The 20,986-nt window shown below is 38.7% G+C and overlaps 1 protein-coding gene across 2 annotated transcripts in view; it reads right to left on the reverse strand.

Annotated features, from left to right (window-relative positions):
• LOC130218204 (lethal(3)malignant brain tumor-like protein 4) overlaps positions 1-20,986 on the reverse strand; it is a 64,580-nt gene that overhangs the window by 17,681 nt on the left and 25,913 nt on the right. For both annotated transcript variants that reach the window (XM_056450333.1, XM_056450332.1), the window contains exons 9-16: positions 19,392-19,543; positions 16,956-17,032; positions 14,331-14,416; positions 13,447-13,557; positions 11,585-11,699; positions 10,109-10,220; positions 3,786-3,965; positions 477-596 (exon numbers count right to left, since the gene is read on the reverse strand). In XM_056450333.1, coding sequence (XP_056306308.1) covers positions 477-596; positions 3,786-3,965; positions 10,109-10,220; positions 11,585-11,699; positions 13,447-13,557; positions 14,331-14,416; positions 16,956-17,032; positions 19,392-19,543 — 953 coding nt within the window. The remainder of the gene's footprint in view (positions 1-476; positions 597-3,785; positions 3,966-10,108; positions 10,221-11,584; positions 11,700-13,446; positions 13,558-14,330; positions 14,417-16,955; positions 17,033-19,391; positions 19,544-20,986) is intronic.

Genomic DNA, 20,986 nt, shown 5'->3' on the forward strand with positions numbered 1-20,986 from the left:
ATAGCGTGTTCAGTGTGGTTGTTATGCAGCTGTTCTGAGAGTTTCTGAAGCTCTTTCAGGTGTACTGTATGTTGTTTGGAGTCTCAGATGTGCTCATGCTTTATTCTGAATATCTGAACTCTGTCACTCCTCCTGTTAATGAGGCAGAAATGCTCCAGAATAGTGCGTGTCAGCAGTGTGTGTTCTCATCTGCTGGACGTGTGTGTGTGTGTGTGTGTGTGTGTGTGTGTGTGTGTGTGTGCGCTGTTATCGCTGTGGAGATGCTGAAGATCAGCTGATGATGAGTGTTGGACAGTAAGGAGCAAACCTGAGCAGAAACTGCAAAGGAGAAGAAAAGTCTGAAAGCTTTCTGTCTAATTAAGGAAGAGCAATGACAGACCTGTGTGTCATTCCTCACACACACACACACACACACACACAATTTGTGATGGAAACCGATTTATACTAAGTTTATCTGTACACAAACACACACACACCTGCTGGTTAATCGTCCTCTCTTGACGAGTGTTTTCAGAGACTCGTCCTTCAGGTCTCTCTTGAGCAGCGACGGCCGACCACGCAGACGAGGAGCAGCTTCATACGGAGACACAGCCATCCTGAGGGAACACACACACACACAAACACACACACACACACACAATCTATTGAGAGTAATCTCTACCAATATTTCCCAACCAAATCCAGCATTTTGCAAACAAACACAATCAGCTTCGTGAAGCATCGCTCGACTCACACAGACAGAAACCACGGAGCAAACACTGATGTGAGTTTGAGCTGAACCCCAGATTTCCTGAATAAACACAGTCCGTCTGCATGCAGCTCTTTGACTAATGTGTTCACTACACAGAGCTGCAGATTTTCTCTATTACATCATAACATATGACAGAACCTTTATATATTTAACTATTATATTAGGTTCATTTATTTTTGTTTCTCTTGATTTTTCCTGTTTATTAAAATTTAAAGTAATATTTTTTCCAGCATATAAATGTGTGTGTAGTAATGTTTGCACTGTGATCTTCAGTTTTATTTTGTTAGGTTAGTTCATCAGTTTTGTCTTTGGTACTGAATAATCTAATTTCCACTCATCGGCCACTTTATTAGGTACAGCTTACTAGTACCAGGTCGGACCCCCTTTCTCCTTCAGAACCACCTTAATCCTTGGTGTCTAGATTCAACAAGCTACTGGAAATATTCCTCAGAGATTTTGCTCCATATTGACATGATAGCATCACACAGTTGCTGCAGATTTGTCGGCTGCACATCCATTATGCCAATCTCCCGTTCCACCACATCCCAAAGGTGCTCTATTGGATTGAGCTCTGGTGACTGTGGAGGCCATTTGAGTACAGTGAACTCATTGTCATGTTCAAGAAACCAGTCTGAGATGAGAAGATGGAGACACTGTGCTCATAAAGGGATGGACATGGTCAGAACAATACTCAGGTAGGCTGTGGCGTTGACACCATGCTCAATTGGTACTAATGGACCCAAAGAAAATCTCCCCCACACCATTACACCACCACCAGCAGCCTGAACCGCTGATACAAGGCAGGATGGATCCATGCTTTCATGTTGTTGAGGTTAAATTCTGAGCCGAGCATCCGAATGTGTCAGCAGAAATGGAGACTCATCAGACCAGGCAACGTTTCTCCAATCTTCTATTGTCCAGTTTTGGTGAGCCTGTGTGAATTGTAGCCTCAGTTTCCTGTTCTTAGCTGACAGGAGCGGCACCCGGTGTGGTCTTCTGCTGCTGTAGCCCATCCGCCTCAAGGTTGGACGTGTTGTGTGTTCAGAGATGCTCTTCAGCAGACCTCGGTTGTAACGAGTGCTTATTTGAGTTACTGTTGCCTTTCTGGAACCAGTCTGGCCATTCTCCTCTGACCTCTGGCATCAACAAGGCATTTGCGCCCACAGAACTGCCGCTCACTGGATATTTCCTCTTTTTCAGACCATTCTCTGTAAACCCTAGAGATGGTTGTGCGTGAAAATCCCAGTAGATCAGCAGTTTCTGAAATACTCAGAGCAGCCCGTCTGGCAGCAACAACCATGCCACGTTCAGCGTCACTTAAATCCCCTTTATTCCCCATTCTGATGCTCGCTTTGACCTGCAGCAGATCCTCTTGACCATGTCTACATGCCTAAATGAGTTGCTGTCATGTGGTTGGCTGATTAGTAATTTGATTTAATGAACAGTTGGACAGTTGTGCCTAATAAAGTGGCCGGTGAGTGTATCTGCACAGATATATTACTGTAAAGCATTCTGGAGAGAATATTACTGTAGATGAGAGATCTGTGAGGGGGGGTGGGGGGGACGACCCATGCATGCGAGTTAAATAAAAACACTTATGAACATAAGATTTGCAGACTTTTAAAAACAAACAATGTGCGGAAACACACATCTGCAGTGTTTGACAGGAGTCCTCCGGACACACACTGACGGACCCCAGATGCAGACCAGAGAGAAACACTGTTCCTCATTTACTCATCCGTTCATCAGGTAATATACTCTACACACTAGCACTATTTTGGTGCTGGATTAGCTTGTGGGATGCTCATCAGAACTACACTTTTGGATGTCCCAAAAACATTTCCTAAAGATTTAGAATAAAGAAATATGAAAAAAAACAACTCTAAATACATTTACTAGATCATTTATCATTAGAAAAAAAGCACGAGTTCAACTTTTCAATTATAAACGATTGCCTATTGTCATTTATTATGCAAGTAACAGGCCAGCACATTCATCTGTCCTGAATCTGGCCATTTGAATAATATAAAAATGAAAACATGATAATAATGAAGAGCTTTATGATTATTCTGGCCTCTCTTGTTATAAAGTGCATTCTAAAACTCAAAGATAACAACAATATCCTAATTAGTCTTTTAAATTGAACTGTAATAAGGGCCGCTTTTGGTGCTTTACACCCTTTTATTGCTCATTTTTTGTTTCAAGAATAAAATGCAATATTTAGTATAAAAGTCACTTGTAAAATCTTTTCTCTGTGTAACAACAACAGAGCAGGTCAGTGGTGAGAGATGACTTTACTCACATCAGGTTGTGTTTTCTTGCTCAGCTGGATGTTGGACTCATGAAAAATAACACTTTGCATTGAACAAAACTGATTAGCTGAAGCTGAAGTAATCAGACTACGTTTGGATTACATTTAGATTACTCTATATGCTGGCATAATCTGACAATATTTGGATTTGTTTTTTTTTACCATAAAAGCTTGGGATGAAACCACGTGATCAGGCCCGATTTCTGATCACATGATCAGATTTGGACATCCTAAAGCAGCTTTTTCCAAATCTACTGCTGGTTACAGGCCTGCACCTACTGGACATTTAAGGTACTGCACTGTAGATGTGGTTTAGTTTTACTTTCGGTTTCTCTCAGTGTACAGTCGAAATTAAACAAGCAGATTCTTTCTGTGGCTGATTTAAACATTGAAACCTTGCAAATACACATATATGCTAATGCTCTATTTTTACTAAAGCTCTATTTTTGCAAACATTAAAGGGTCATTTGATTACCGGTTTTATATCGCCTGTATTTTGTTGTACAAACACTTCTTCGTGGCTTCATTTGTGCTACTTCACATGTAAACAAATATGCCAATTTTGCTCAAATTCATATATATATAGTCTTAAACAAGACAATATTCTATACTTTACTTAAAAACTGTTACATATTTGGTGAAAAATCTGAGTGAGAAATCATATTTTGCAGTGTATGACCAGCACTGTGAATCTGTGTATTTGAGTGTGTGTCTGATCATCACCTGTTCTCCACATGGTCCTCGTCCTCCTGCTCGTCCTCCTCCTCCTCGTCTGGACACAGGCGTTTGGTCTTCTGGACAAAGTGCACAGGGACGAATGTGATCTGCTTTTCTCCACCGAGTCGATCCGGCAGAACCACCTCCTTCTTCATGTTCATCTCTGAATACGGGCAGCCGAAGGCACTGAGACACAGAGAGAAAGAGGAAAACTTACTAATAAGAGTAATCTTTTCAGACATAGAGAGTGCTGTAATAACAACATCCTCTAAAGCTGCATGGATTTAACATTCAGATCATCATGGTCAATTCTGATTTTGTGACTATTGCAAAATTAAAAACAACGTTCAATTTAGTTGATCAGTTCCCCTATAGCACATGTGTTTGGACTGTGTGGGAAACCGGAGCACCTGGAGGAAACCCACACCAACACGGGGAGAACATGCAAACTCCACACAGAAACACCAACTGACCCAGCCGGGACTCAAACCAGAGACCTTCTTGCTGTGAGGCCACAGTGCTAACCACTGAGCCACCATGCCATCCATCAGTAGGCATATTATTATTTATTTAATTTCTAATATTTATTTTATTAGCCTTCGGTTGTGTTTTGATGTGCAGTCTGACTGTAGCTGTGAAATAACTAATCATTCAGTGGAGTGATATGGAGCTGTAACGCGCTCTAAACTTGCCAGAACTACATTAGCTGTACCTTTATCTGACAATAACCAAACAACTGAGAGTGTCAGCAGCCAATCAGAATCAAGCGTTCAGCAGACCCTGTAAAAAACTCAATAATAAAGGTGCTGTGTGTGTGTGTGTGTGTGTGTGTGTGTGTGTGTGTGTGTGTGTGATTCCAGACACAGAAAACATGCAGTTTTATAGCTGATACTGAAAAAAACGGGACACAAACACACACTTCTGGAGTGAAGCTCAGCTGAAAAGATCTTCAGGTCACACACAAACACACACCTAAGAATAGAGTTTACTGCACTGCGAAATAAACAAACAGGCTTCTGCCCACAGCATGAGCTTTATTAAAAACATAATTCACATTTCTGCCTGCTGAATCAGTGTGTGAACATCCAAGCGGAGAGAATCATTTCTATCACTGATATACTTTATTAGATTACACCTTTACGGTGTAGTAATCTGACTACTTCTGAATTGCATTTAGATTACTTTTATGGTGGTGTAATCCGAGTAAATTTGGATTTTACCATAAAAGTAATGAACATAAAAGTTACTTTTACGGTGTAGTAATCTGAGTACTTTTGGATTACATTAGATTACTTTTATGGTGGTGTAATCTGACTACTTTTGGATTAGATTTAGATTACTTTTATGGTGGTATCTGACTACTTTTGGATTAGATTTAGATTACTTTTATGGTGGTATCTGACTACTTTTGGATTAGATTTAGATTACTTTTATGGTGGTATCTGACTACTTTTGGATTAGATTTAGATTACTTTTATAGTGATGTTATCTGACTACTTTTGGATTAGATTTAGATTACTTTTATGGTGGTGTAATCTGACTACATTTGGATTACATTTAGATTACTTTTATGGTTGTGTAATCTGACTACATTTGGATTACATTTAGATTACTTTTATGGTGCTGTAATCTGACTACATTTGGATTACATTTAGATTACTTTTATAGTGATGTTATCTGACTACTTTTGGATTAGATTTAGATTACTTTTATGGTGGTGTAATCTGAGTAAATTTGAATTTTACTATAAAAGTAATGAACATAAAAGTACTTTAGATTACTTTAACGGTTTAACCTGGCTACTCGTATATCTGCTGTTAGCCAGCTCTGTGAACTATTATCTGCACTGATGATTCCACTGACAAATCAGCAGAAATAATAAAAAAGACTGAAAATATTCATGTAAATCTCCCTCTCCCTGCTGCTCCAGACTCCTGCAGCTCCACCGTGATCATGTTCAGTCAGCACATTTGAGATGAACAATTTTCCGCTTTATTCTGTGAGATTCAGTAAAGCTAAAATGACAATTTCACACTGATGTCAAACATGAGCTGGAGCTTCAGCTCAACACACACACACACACACGCACACACGCGCACACACGCGCACACACGCGCACACACACACACACACACACACACACACACACACACACACACACACAACACACACACACACACACACACGTGACTTCATACTCCTCATCCTACACCACACTGAACTGGTGCCTCTAGAATAAAGCAGTTTTGATGGCTGATTTTAATATGCACGTTACATTATGCAGCATTATTGTTTACTTCAGCTTCTGTTGACTGTAATAAAGGCTTGAGGCGTCTCAGATCAACAGCGTCAGGCTCAGTGCACTTTATTAAAAACTGATGCAAATTACAGCAACACAAAGAAATCTCACACACTGCAGATCAACACACACTGCAGATCAACACACACTGCAGATCAACACACACTGCTATAATTACAAATATGAGCATGAACATACACGATTAAGATGAAGAATTCAGCAGGAGAAATGAATTAATATAATTATATGCAATATAACGTGTATTAAAACATTCTTGTTTCCTGTCATTATTATGAAGATGGCAGTATTTTTAAACTCATCTCATCACTGATTGCTGAATAGTCTGATTGGCGATGCTTTGCCTTAACTGATCAGTAGGACCAGACACAATCTGAAGTTTCTGCTATTTCTGCAGAGAATTTTGTAAATAATTTTAGGTGTATCATAACTAAAAACGTAATGTAGGAAATAAAAAATAATCTCTTTTTAACTTGTATTTAATTTTTACAATGCAAATCCATCTAGATCCACTTATTTGGTAAACAAGGCAAGTCTCTCATATAATATCTCTACTGAAAGACTGAACATAAAATATGAACATTTTAATATTACTATTATTATTATATCACAACAATATTAGTGAAATTAATTTAAATACTGTATAAATATACATTTACACACATTTACACAAGTAAATAAATAGACTCAATGGGCTAAAAATCTGCAGAAACCTGTGGATTTTTGTGTGCATATTCTGTGTGGGCCTACTGATGAGCAAGCATTCGTCCAGTCTTTTCTCCATCATCATCGCACACATGCTGTGATTTAGATATGAGGTCTTCAGCCTGCAGCATTGATAGAAGATCCAATTCAGTTTGTAATCTTACAGGTTTTTTCATTATGTCTGCAGAGGCCATATGACTGTTTGACCTGTCCAGCTTCAGTATTTCATCCGTCAGCTCTTAAAGGCGTGCAGAATTGCTTTTATTTTGATTTGCGCAATATGAAATCATCTGGCCCTGTTAGTCTGCCTTTAACGACTCGCAAACGGGAACATCCGACATCCCAATGGTTAAAGCGGACGTGGCAGATGTTTGATTTATCTCAAGATATGATGTAGTCTCGGTGGAGATAAATATTTTCATAATTAGAGGACGGTGATCTGAAATCACTACACTTCCCTATTCACACTTAGTGACGAGGGGGAAGGAGTGCTGTAATTATTATGGTCCCTTTTCATAAGCCTGTTATGATCCGTTTAAGGGTCATCATCATCATCTTAAATCCTTGAAAGTTTTTAATATTTAGATTTATTAAAATGTTTGAACATTTATATGTATTTCTGTATGTATTTTATCATCTTTGTGTCAAATTACAATAGACAAATTACCGCTTGTGTGAGGGGTTTCTAAAGCAGCGTCTATGGGGCTGAGTGTAATTTAGACGTTATTCTCTCCTCTGTCTGCTGTTTTCAGTCTCATTTTTCCCTTTTTCTGAACGTCTTTATAACATCCTCGCTGAGTTTTTTTCATTATTTGAGCATATAAGATTGTAAAAAAATGATTTGTTATTCTCTCTCACTCACTGTGCTCTAAGTTTTCCCAACTATAACGACTTCTGCGTCTGAGAAAGCTGGAAATGTCAAAAGGGTCTTTTATAAGAATTCATTCATTATTCATTTTTCTTCAGCTTAGTCCCTTTATTAATCAGGGGTCGCCACAGTGGAATGAATCACCAACTATTCCAGTATATGTTTTAGACAGCGGATGCCCTTACAGCTGCAACCCAGTACTGGGAAACACCCCCCCCCCCCTCCGCCACACACACACTGTTGATCAGTTTCCCTATAGCGCATGTGTTTGGACTGTGGGGGAAACCAGAGCACCCGGAGGAAACCCACACCAACACGGGGAGAACATGCAAACTCCACACAGAAACACCAACTGACCCAGCATGCCACTCTATTATTATTAAAGTTTAAAACTAAAACAAGCATTATACAGGGTTCATACACACTTTAACTACTAAAATGTCATGACCTTTCCATGATTTTTCCAAAACTTAAGTAAATTTTCATGACTTAATGTTTCATGCAATATACATGTCTACATATGCGTGGTAAAAAAACAACGCATGTTCTAATTTATTACAGCATCTTGTAAAACACGCAACATTTATTTAGTTTTAATTTATATTTTTATCTGTGTAAAATTGATTTAGAGAGAGAGAGAGAGTTTTAATTTTATTGCCATTTCAGCTTCTATGGCTATGTCATGGCAAAAAAGAGATCAATTTTACCACGTTTTATAAATACCAATTTTCTATAATTATAAAAATATTCTAACAATTAAAAGTAATCAACAGCAATAAATAATATACAAGGTAAAATACATAAATAATAATGATAATATATAAGATAAATATCTAAAACAGTTTTTAAGGTTTCCTTTTGATAAAAATTGTACAATTTTAGACGGATTCACATTTAAAGATATTTCATTTAAAGTGTCTCCAGATAAAAACTGTTGTCTGATAACATTATAAATGGGGCACTCCACAAGAATATGTTCAACAGTTTAGTTTCTGTTGCAATATTGACATTTTGGGGGTTATCTCCGTTCATCTCCGTTATCTCATCATGTCAAACTGATTTAGATAATGCTTACACCGCACTAATAATGTGAGAGTATGTGATTGGCCAAGGACAGAAAAGAAGTAAAGACAACTAACCTATATTCAAGTATACAGATATCTGTTTTCCATCACTTTTACAAAACTTTTCCAGGCCTGGAAAATGCCATGACAAAATTCCATGACTTTTCCAGCTTTTCCATGAACCCTGAATACAGGATTGTACTGTTTTCTGAAAAAATATAGATCACTTATTATTTAATATATCAATATATATTATATTTCAGAGGCTTTGACTGTTTAACTTTATTAACTGAACTTTAATTACCTTTCATAATAATAAAAACAAACAGAATCTACTTTTATTACCTCATCATTATTATCATTATTTATTATTATTCTTTTCCTCATCAAATTTCTATGCAGTGACGTATCTGTTAAATGATTAGTTAATTTATTATTTGCTATTATTGTTCATGTTCTGCTTTTCTAAATAAACAAGTCCACAAAATAAACCAAAAACCTGTCAGCAGATAACAGTAATAATCTTGCTTTCCTGTTTGAGGGATTTATTATCTGCATTCCTCATTTCTCTCACCTCGAGCAGATTTACACAGCTCTGAGTGTCTCTCTGCTTCTCCAGTAGATGCACAGCGATTATAATATTTAGATAATTGTTCTGGAAAATGAGAAACTCAAGATCATCTTTCGCAGTGTTCATCTGCTCACTAAACTGCATCGTGACACTGCGCTTCTGCTTAAATAGCTGCTTTTGATATAAACTGTATGCAAATGCATGCAAATTAGATGTAAATGAGGGTTTAATGAAACAGTCCAATTCTTTCTTAGCAGAAGAGATATTATAGAGGACCTATGATGCAAAATTCACTTTTATAAGAGGTGAATATCTCCTCTAGTGCTCAACATGAATGAAGTGTGTTTATTATAATCAGATGAAGGAAACACTTTGATTGACTTTCTCCCTTTGTACAAGGAGGAAAGCCCCGCCCACTAGTGCCCATCATCTCTCCATCTCATTAGCATAAACAGCAGCCCTGAGTGAGAAGCAGCCGTCTGTCCATTAGCCATTAGAGTGTTTGAGCTGCTGAAGATAATGTCAGCATAGACTAAGAGGATTATAGATGTGGAGTTTTAGATGAACAGAGACAGGAGCGACATAGACTGACAGAAGCATGAATACACACTCACACTGAAGCACACACACACACCTGACCACCACTGACAACACACACACACTGCTGTTTTACATCTGTCACTATGATGACGCACAGCTGTCTGTAGCTCCACCCTGTGTGTGTAGCTCTGAGGAGAGCACACTGATCAATAATCTCACTGTGTGTGTGTGTGTGTGTGTGTGTGTGTGTGTAGTTTGTCTCACCTGTGGTGTCCGGTGTATTTTGCTCCTTTAATGTGTCCGATTCCTCTGCAGCCTGGAGTCGGACACACACCCTGATTCACGGAGCTCTTCACGTCTGAGAGCACTGTGTGTGCTGCAGAACACACACACACACACACACACACACACACACACACAAATCAGGCAATGAACACATTAGTTTGCAAATATACTACGGTACATTTTCTCCTGTAGTAGAAACACAGCATTACTCATCCATTATAGGCTCCACACACACACACACACACACACACACACGATAATGAAGCTTCATATATCATACTAAACGCAGTAAAACTTCATGTCTCTCAGGCCAGGCCGGTAATTTATCATGTGATCTAATAGTGTGGCATAATGAGAACATGCACGCACGCACGCACACACACAGGCACACACACGCACACACACACACACACACACACACACACACTGCAGAATGCAGAAGTTTTTTCTTTCCATGCGGCGTGCGTTATTACATTCTATAACACTCTCACCAGTCCTTACTCCTTATTTGCGTCTAATACCGCAGTTTGTCACGGGGGCATGAATGAAATGTTCATGAGTGAAGGTGACACTGCAGAACTGCAGTTACAGTCAGCCAATTCAATTCCCCTTTATTTGTACAGCGCTTTTACAATGTAGATTGTGTCAACGCAGCTTCACATAGAAGATCATAGTAAATAGGAACAAAGCCAAAATTACAGGAAACTCTTACATTACAGCACTTGACGTAAACACCTTCATTATATTATTGTCTATTAAGGCAAATATCTAGACTACAGATGTCCATGTAAGCACAGTCAGTCGTGTCTTCAAAGTGAGTGAAAGATCCAGAAGGTCATCCTGCTGATTTGATTCAGAGGGGCACTTTTTAGTCAGACGGCTCACCGGTCAGGTATACATCCGGGCTAAACTATCAAGGTGATAGTCAGCTTGTGTAGAATAGACCCAGCTCCCAGTCCAACTTTGAGAATAGATTAACGGCCATATGTTTTTAATCGTACATGAGATTTTTCAGCTTTTTATTTTTAATACATTTGAAACAATTTCAAAAACTCTTTTTTCCCATTGTCATTATGGAGGATTGTGTGTAGAATGTTGAGGAAATACATGAATGTAATCCATTCTGGAATTAGGCTGTAACATAAACAAATGTGGAAAAAGTGAAGCCCTATCAATTCTTTTCTGGATGTACTATATATATATATATATATTAGTGCTGGGCCGTTATTGGCGTTAACGTGGTGCATTAATGTGAGAATCTTATCGCGCGATTAAAAGAAATATGAAGTAAAATATGAAGGTTTTTAGTGATGTAGGTCTGAATAATGAGTGGACGTATGTTTAACAGGTTAACCTTCATTTAAAAGTCTAGCTGACATACACAAATTTATTCACATACACACTTATTTTCTTACACATACACTTTTTCTCTCACATACACACACACACACTCACTTGGCGGTGGTTCAAGCGGGTGACCCGTCCTGGAGCACCAGCCCACGGGATGAAGATCCGGCAGATCCGAATCCACCCAGAAATCAAACTTCTCATGCCAGCCGTCAAAATGAACCTGAGACACAAGGATACACACACACACACACACACACACACACACACACACACACACACACACACACACACACACACACACACACGATGAGCAGAGAAAACACTAAAACATGCAGACAAGCCTGAAATTACTCATACCACAGGATCTTGAATCTATATGTACACTGTATAGGCGAATTACTGGTTTGTAAACATTCAGGATGTGCATGCATTGAGGCTGCAGAAAAAGACGAGAGCGCTAGCATTTACAGCGAGGGAATGACATCCGATGCGGTATAGAGTTTGTTATTGTATTAGAAATAAGTTCTATTGATTACATATATTATATATATTATTTCCATAATGCTTTCAGCGTATTATAACAGCTCGTCACCCAGTGATAAGCACAGTTATTCAGCTAAATTAACGTTAAAGTGAGCGGCGTTCATCTGACAGCTCCATTAGCGATAGCACCCTCCCAATGGATATTGGATAAGACCAAATGATCCAGCATCCAGCCCCAAATACACAGCTCTCTCACTGAAACTCCACGTGTTTTAACAGGAGAGAAGTTAAAGGCCTACAAGTGTTTGGATGTCTACAGTGTTCTGTGTGGTCATGTGCAGGAAATAAAGCTCCATAATGACCAGACTCAACACTATGTAGTGCTAAACACAGAGGTTCTGCCTAGCCAAAGACAAGGACAGAAGATGGAGCTGTACAAGACCTGGGTCATCATCAACCAGCAGAACAACTGCATTCTGACAGAGAACTGCTCCTGTACAGCAGGGTATGAGGACACACATGTTTACAGTTCAGTCTGAGCATTCAGTGTGCGCAGTTTAATTCACCATATTGAACGGTTTCTGCTGAAATCATTACTGCAATCAGAAACCAGTGATGTGTCTGATTCAGCAGAGCGGGAACTCACCTGATATAACAGGAGTCCAGCATTTATAATCAGCTCCTCACTCCATTCAGCTCCCTTTAGCCAAAGACGTCTGTGGTTGGCATTACAGCAGTGTGGTGTACGGCAAAAGTTAAGTTTTCTGTTTTTGGACTTTTGATTTTGGCATGCTACTGCCCAACACCACGTGTTTACTATTTGTCTTTTGAAACCGGTATGCGCGGTTGAACCCATGTGACATCATGTGTGACGTAGGTTGGTAGTTCCCCTGTTTATTCTATATTGTTAACCGTTTTAAATGTGATCAGGAACAATAGATTTTTCTTTACTAATTGGTTTTTAACCTATTATTCAACTTTATAAACAACAGTTGATGACAATAACAGAGCTGATGACAGTATATTATCTGCAAACTGAAGACTAGAGTGATGATACTGAAATAAACTCTAACTGAAAGTGACGTAACTTCCCAATACAAACATGACCAATAGAATAGTCCCACCCCCGTCATTTGATTGACAGGTGTCAGTGCAGATGTCAGTAATTCATATGCAAAAGAGTTTATATCAGTGATTCTCTTTGAGTTTTGGCAGGTTACATGCACAATGCTCATAATACAGGAAATGCATTTGCAAACAGCCTTTGCTTTTTCATTTGTAATGTGTCAGTCACTGCCCCATCGCCAAAGTGGAAATCCACAGCATTTGGATTATGTTAGAATTTATGCATCCACATATTGAAAATGCAATGGCATTAGAAACTAGTCCGCAATCTCCTTCCAGATCTGTCCGTATCAGACAGTGTGTGTGATATCAGACGATGATATCGTATTAGATGGTGTGTGTGTGGTGACTCTGCTTACTTTGACTCGGTGGTCTTCAGTGTCGGTGATTGTGGCCACGCGGATCAGCATCGGGTTTCTCCTGTCCACAGCCTCCAGCTTCTGGAGCGTCTGGAAACCGTGAGCTGATCTCTGCAGGAACAAGAACACACACAGACTCAGAACACTGTCTGACCCAAGATTCTGAGAGAAATTAGTTAAGTTTGGTGAAGGAGAAATCATGGTTTGGGGTCTACATTCAGTATGGGGGTGTGCGAGAGATCTGCAGAGTGGATGATCAACATCAACAGCCTGAGGTATCAAGACATTTGTGCTGCCCATTACATTACAAACCACAGGAGAGGGACAATTCTCCAGCAGGATAGCGCTCCTTCTCATACTTCAGCCTCCACATCAAAGCTCCTGAAAGCAAAGAGTGCTCCAGGATTGGCCAGCCCAGTCACCAGACAACAACATTATTGAGCACGTCTGGGGTAAGATGGAGGAGGCGGCTTCACCATTCCAGATGACTTTATTAATTAGTGATTTGAGTCATGTCAGAGATGTATGGATGCAGTCCTCCAAGCTCATGATGGAGTCAGACACAATATTCATTCTGTTTCCACTGCAGCATGAGCACATATTCTATACTGGACATTATTGAAGGTTCAGTGAGCAGACTTTAGTCTAAGCAGAGTCAGACCTTACTGTCCTAATCAAATCATTAATAATCAAGACATGATCAGATTATATTGTGCTCAAATAAGCCTCATCTAGAGGCCTTTACCTTTCATATAAGACACTTCTGATACCCAATCATCATCTAGAAGTCCAGTTATTATTGGCTGTTTCTAAATCTCAGATAAGCAACAACACTTTTGTCAGGTTGTGTATAGAGACACACATGGACACAGACCCACACACACCTCGCTGAAGGCCTGAGCTGGAGCTGCAGACGCACCGCTGTCACTCATATAATCCTCCCAGATAAAATGCTCTGGATTCGGGTGTCCTGTAAACAACAACAACACTAACATGACAACACTAACATCTGTGTGTTTCACATCATAAACTGCAATGCAACACAATGTTCTTCATTATAAGATTAATCAAATATTGTGCATCTTTATGTTCATTTACATTTATGTAAAACTTATTCACCAAACCTAAAATATAAAACATAAAACATGACTCCTATTCATATCTTTACGACAATAAAATATAATAATCGCTCTTCTTCACATGAATTTTAGATCCACTCAGTTCAGATTGCAAAAGTCTCCCATGGCCTGTTGGTATTGCATTCATTTCAATACTGTATAAACACTCTGAGGGCCGGGAAATCTCTAGAAATTCAGTATAAGTACATATGCTTTGTGATGTAGTAACTGTGAGTGCACTGTAATATCATTTATAAGCTAATAACCATCTCGATCTGAACACACACACTTCCCAGTCTAGTTTATTAAAGCAGAGATCTGCATGTAAACACTGATGGTGAATTGAGGTCAAATCTGATCTGATTCCTCCAGGAAAACAGCACATCTGTCAGGAGCTTTTCTCTTTTAGGCTTCCAGGAAGGCCTCCAGCTAAACACTTCTGCTCTCATTCAGGGATCAGAGTTTAGTGCTTACAAATGTCAGACTTTTTGAACACAGACGTGAAAATGACATGTTAAATGACACTTAAATGATCTTGAATGAGTCCTCAGTGCATCTATTAAGCTAAAGCATGACCTCCTTTAAAAAAGGACACTTGTCCCATTGTAGCTGTTCAAGTTAAAAAATATAAATATTATAATTAATGAAATTAATTCATTAAAGAGCATTAATTTTAAATTATGAAAATAATTAGTGCTCAGCAAAAATGATTCGCTGTATACTGTACATAAAAGCTTGTTTTGAAATAAGTGTGTGTACTGTGTATTTTTAATATGCATGCATGCATACATTTGAGAAATTGTTTATTTTTATTTAGATATAAAATATGTATGTTTATATCTATAGATGTATATCCTATATATAATTATTCAACAAATGTGCTTTGTTTTTACACACGTGTATGAATCACATATTTATAATAGATATATATAACACACACACACACACACACACACACACACACACACACACACACACTATGCCAAAACAAACTTGGAACATATTTGGAGGTGATTAATCTTTGCCCAACACTTAAATTAATAAAACAAAAAGGTATACTTTAGCATATTACATAAAATATGTATTTAACAAAATAGATTTTAAATTGACAGAATAATCTAAGATAAATACAGTGGTATATGCAAGAATCCTAAAGGAAATTTCAATAGCTTTTTAAGACTTTTTAAAGACCTTCTCTGACTATTTTAAGACCTCTTCACCACTTCAGGTTGTAATCAGTATCGAACCTTTAACTTAATAAACAGGTGTAGTTAAATAAGAGCACAATCATGCAACAGAACTCAGATAAGCTCGGAAGAAACAAAGCTTGAGAGAATTAATTACATGGTTGTTTTCAGCGACAGGCTTCAGCCACTGTTTAAACTCATCTTTCTCCAACCAGGACTATGCAAACTTGCATTATCCCATTTTGTCATCTGTTTTGCTACACGTGGAGAGCGTCACATCACCTTCCCTTTTTTTGTCGCAAATTACATGACATCACCTGAATGGAGGAGCTTGGCCAGTCACGCCCTGGCCCGAACCAATCACGTGGATTGAGCACACAGTTGTTAATATTAGGAGAAAAATAAATATTTATGCTTTTTTGGAGTTAAACACTTTGGACAACGCTTGAACAAAATTTAAGACCTCGCAAAAACACAAGACCTTTTAATACCTCTTAAAGGCCTTAATTTTCTCATAATTGATTTATCAACTTTTAATACTTTCTAAGACCCTGCGGACACCATGAAATATCTGAACAAATTATATTCCAAATTGGAAACACATCTCAAAATAAAAATGCTTTCAGAGATTTTGTCTGGGCGCAGTACCAAAGTCCACCGCTTTAGCATTCATAAGTGACCGTATCAGAGCGCCCCCTATTGTTTTGAGAAACATGAATCACATATTTTATTATATATATTTGTAAAGTAGAGAGCAAATTCTAAAGTAGTGTGTGCAGTCTGGTGGTATTTGATTTGAGTTTAGCCTCTAAAAAAAAACATTGAAAGTTTTTAACGTGGATTGCTGTAGCAAAGTAATGCTTTATAACTCTGATGAGTAATCTTGTCATAAATTAATGAATAACTGTTGCTCAGTAATATCTATCAAAAATCAGTCATCATATAGACACTAGAATTAAGCTTTCAAATGATGCATGGTTTGTCAAAATTGCTGTATGTTTAGACTTTATTATTGTGGTTTAATATTTTAAATGTGAACAGAGAAGATGGATGAGACTTTAGGTAATCTGAATAACTGATCTCTGCTATGCTTTGAGAATAATAATTCAATTCTAGTTTATTTCTATAGTGCTTTTCACTATAATATTGAATAAAGTGAGTGTGTCTTCCGTTCTCTAGGAGTCGCTGTAAGTCTAAAACTCACCCTGAGGTGCAGTGAGCGGCCGGCCGTGGTCCTGACACCAGCCAACCGGGTGAATATGAGGACTGCTCGCGTCACACCTGAAAAAACATAACACACACTGCTGGATTCACAATTATACATGAGAAGAAAAACTAAAATATGCACACATTCTCAGCTCACACACACACTGATTTAACTTTTGTGATGTGACTGTGATTGTTGTCATGAGATGTGACTGTGATTCTCATGTAATGTTGTGATTGCGGTTGTGTTGCGGATTGTGACTGCTACTGCTGTTTTGAGATGCTGTGATTGTGACTGATATTCTGATATGGTCATTGAATCTGCCATTTTGAAATGTGTTTGTGAAATTGTGATAGTGATTGTTTTGTGATGTGATAGCGACTGTTATGTGATGTTGAGATTGTGACTGTTGTAACATTGTGATTGTGACTGCAACTGTTGTTATGTGATGGTGTGGTTGTAACTGTTCTTATGCAGTTTGTGATTGCTGCTGTTGTGATAATCTGATAGTGACTGTTGTTTTGTGATGTGATTTTGACTGTTGTAACATTGTGATTGTCACTGTTGTTATATGACGTTGCGAGTGTTACTGTTGTCATACAATGATGTAACTACAACTGTTGTTATGCAATGCTGTGATTGCAACTGTTGTTATGTGACATGCAGACATTGCAATTGCAAATGGTATGTGACATTGTGATTGCGACTGTTGTTATATGACATTGTGACTGCTACTGTTGTTATGCAATGCTGTAGTTGCGAGCGTTGTTATGCAATGCTGTGATTGCGAGGGTTGCTACGCAATGCTGTGATTGCGAGGGTTGTTATGCAATGCTCTGATTGCGACTGTTATATGACATTGTGAATGATACTGTTATGCGAGTCTGTGATTATTGCGACTGCTGTTTTGCAATGTGATTGTGACTGGTATATGATGTTGTGATTGCCATTGTTGTGTAGCACTCTGATTGAGGCTGATGTGACATGGTTGTAGCTTATGTGATGTGATAGTGAATGCTATGTAACTTTATGATTGCAAATGTTATGCGATATTGGGATCACAACTGCGACACTGCTATTTTCACTACTGTTGTGATGTTGTGATTGAAACTGTTATGATATTTTGACAGTGACTTATGCGAATCTGCTATTGTGATGTTGTTGTGATATTGTGATTGCGACTGTTGTTATGGGACATAGTGATTGGGTTGTGTTTGTGTCTGTAATTATGACTGCTGCTATGCCACATGATTGCGTCACTGTTTTCATGTTGTTATGCCACGCTTGTGTGATTGTTGTTATCATATGTGTTTGTAATTGTGACTGTAGTTGTCACGATTGTGAGATTGTGGTTCTCATATGTGTCTGTAATTGTGACTGTAGTTCTGTCACGACTGTGTGATTGATGTTATCATGTGACTATTGTTATACCACATGATTGTAACAGACGTGACTGATTGTGTGACACATTATGTGATGTATCTGATTGTGTGATATATTGAGATGTATTTGTGATTGTGACTTGCGTGATGACTTATGTAAAATGTTTGTTATAGTGACTGTAATTATGTGTGTTATGTGGCATGTTTGTTATTGTGATTGTACTTATCTGACTTGACTGATTGTGTGATGTTTAACATGACCCATCTATGATTGCTAATGTTGTTATATGAGGTGTCTGTGATTGTGTGACTGTTATGATGTCGAGTCAGAGCTTCTCCTGCTGGACACACACAGTAATAGCACACTGCATGATGTTATTTCTGTTCAGATCCTTTTATATCCGCTCTGTGAACGGACGCGTCTCTCTCTCGGTCTGTGTGTGTGGGAGGAACTCTAATTTTACATCATTTCCCTCTCCTGGGCTTTCATGAGCGAATCCCAGCAGTGATGTGGTGCATTATGTAAAACACAGACACACATCGCTGCGCACGAGCGTAAGACTGGAATCAATCAGTCATTAGAAACACACGTTACATAAGCAGAAGCAGATCACACACACACACACATGATGCTGAAGATACTAATGTGAGCAGGAGAAATTAAATCACAACCTCTATTAAACATCAAAGGCACTTTCATTAAATCATCTCTACTTCAAAGTCACACCTCTATGATTCATCATAATTATGCAAATGCATTATTTGTAGCACGATCTACATTCTTTCATCTGCCCTGCTCTTTTACATTACTGTAATGTATTGAATATTAATATGCATTAGAGCTGCTGCATATTCAGTCCCGTCGCTCACTCTTCAGATTATTAATGTGCATTAAAACTACACACAGATCAACAGAATACATGACATTATTGATATTTTTCTGCTATTTGTTTGGTCTGATATTGTTTTCTGGTTAATCACTGTGCTGTAATATCCATGTCTGTGGTTTTCTGGTAAATCAGTGTGCTGTAATATTTGCGTCTGCACCCACCAATAGTCATAGGTGTCGTCCCAGTTGTCGAAGTGTACGAGGAATCTGTTGTCCACGATGTCTGCAATGGAGGCCACACACACTAGACAGGGGTTTTTGCGGTCCACCGCCTCCAGCTTCATGCCCACTGCAAACATTGACTCGCTGGACGCCTGCGAATGAAAACAGCAGAGATGGTGTCTAGAAGATGTGTTCACGTATACATCCTCACAAAACATCTAAAGAATGAAGGCAGCTCTGAACTCGCAGATGCAGGAGGAGAACATCTGAGAAATCATCATCATGTCAGTCCTAAATGTACGACTTCTAAATCTATCATATTGCTCCTGGATAAAGTGGGAAAGGTATAAGGTATATATGTAACTCCATGCATTTCTTTTTTAGTCTTGGAGGTTATGAAAATTGTTTTCCTTTAATAATCTTTACATGAAATATAAACCCATACAGTAAAAAAATAACATTAAAAATTAACAAATAATAAATGTTAAAATAATATTGAATAAATCAAACAAACAAAACACAAACACACATACATACAACCAATAAAATATATATACAAATTTAACATCTTCATTTTGACCATTTCTGACTACTTACAGTGCATCTGGACAGTATTGATCGCGCTTCACGTTTTCCACATTTGTTTATGTTCCAGCCTGATTCCAAAATAAATTAAATTGATTGATTTCCTCAACATTCTACACACAATCTCCCATAATGACAATGTGGACAAAGAGTTTCTGAAATTGTTGCAGATTTATTAAAAATAAAAAGCTGATAAATCAGATGTACATCAGTATTCTCAGCCTTTGGCGTGAAGCTCTAAATTGAGCTCAGCATTCTGTTTCCACTGATCATTCTGGAGATGTTTCAGCAGCTTCATTGGAGTTCACCTGTGGTCAATTCAGCCGATTGGACATGATCTGCAAAGGAATACACCTGTCTATATAAGGGCCCAGGGTTGGCAGTGCATGTCAAAGTACAAACCAAGTATGAAGACAAAGGAATTGTCTGTAGACCTCCGACACAGGATTGTCTAGAGGCACAAGGCTGGGGAAGGTTACAGAAACATGTCTGCTGCTCTGAAAGCTCCAATGAGCACCGCGGCCTCCATCATCCATAAGTGGAAGATGTTTAACCACCAGAGCTGGCCGGCCATTTAAGCGGAGTGATCTGGGGAGAAGGGCCTTGGTCAGGGAGGTGATCAATAACCCGATGGTCACTCTGTCTGAGATTCAGCGTTCTTCTGTGGAGAGAGGAGAACCTTACAGAAGGACAACCATCTGTGCAGCAATCCACCAATCATTCCTGTATGGTAGAGTGGCCCGACTGAAGACACTCGCAGTCTGGAATTAGCCAGAAGTCATCTGAAGGACTCTCAGAGCATCAGAAACTAAACTCTCTGCTCTGATGAGACTCAAACTGAACTCTTTGGAGTGAACGCCAGGCGTTACGTTTGGAGAAAAGCAGGCAGCGCTCATCACCAGGCTAATAGCATCCCTACAGTGAAGCATGGTGGTGGCAGCATCATGCTGTAGAGATGTTCTTCAGCAGCAGGAACTGGAAGACTAGTCAGGATAGAGGGAAAGATGAAT

The sequence above is a fragment of the Danio aesculapii genome, chromosome 24 (assembly GCF_903798145.1).
Source record: "Danio aesculapii chromosome 24, fDanAes4.1, whole genome shotgun sequence".
Taxonomy (NCBI): domain Eukaryota; kingdom Metazoa; phylum Chordata; class Actinopteri; order Cypriniformes; family Danionidae; genus Danio; species Danio aesculapii.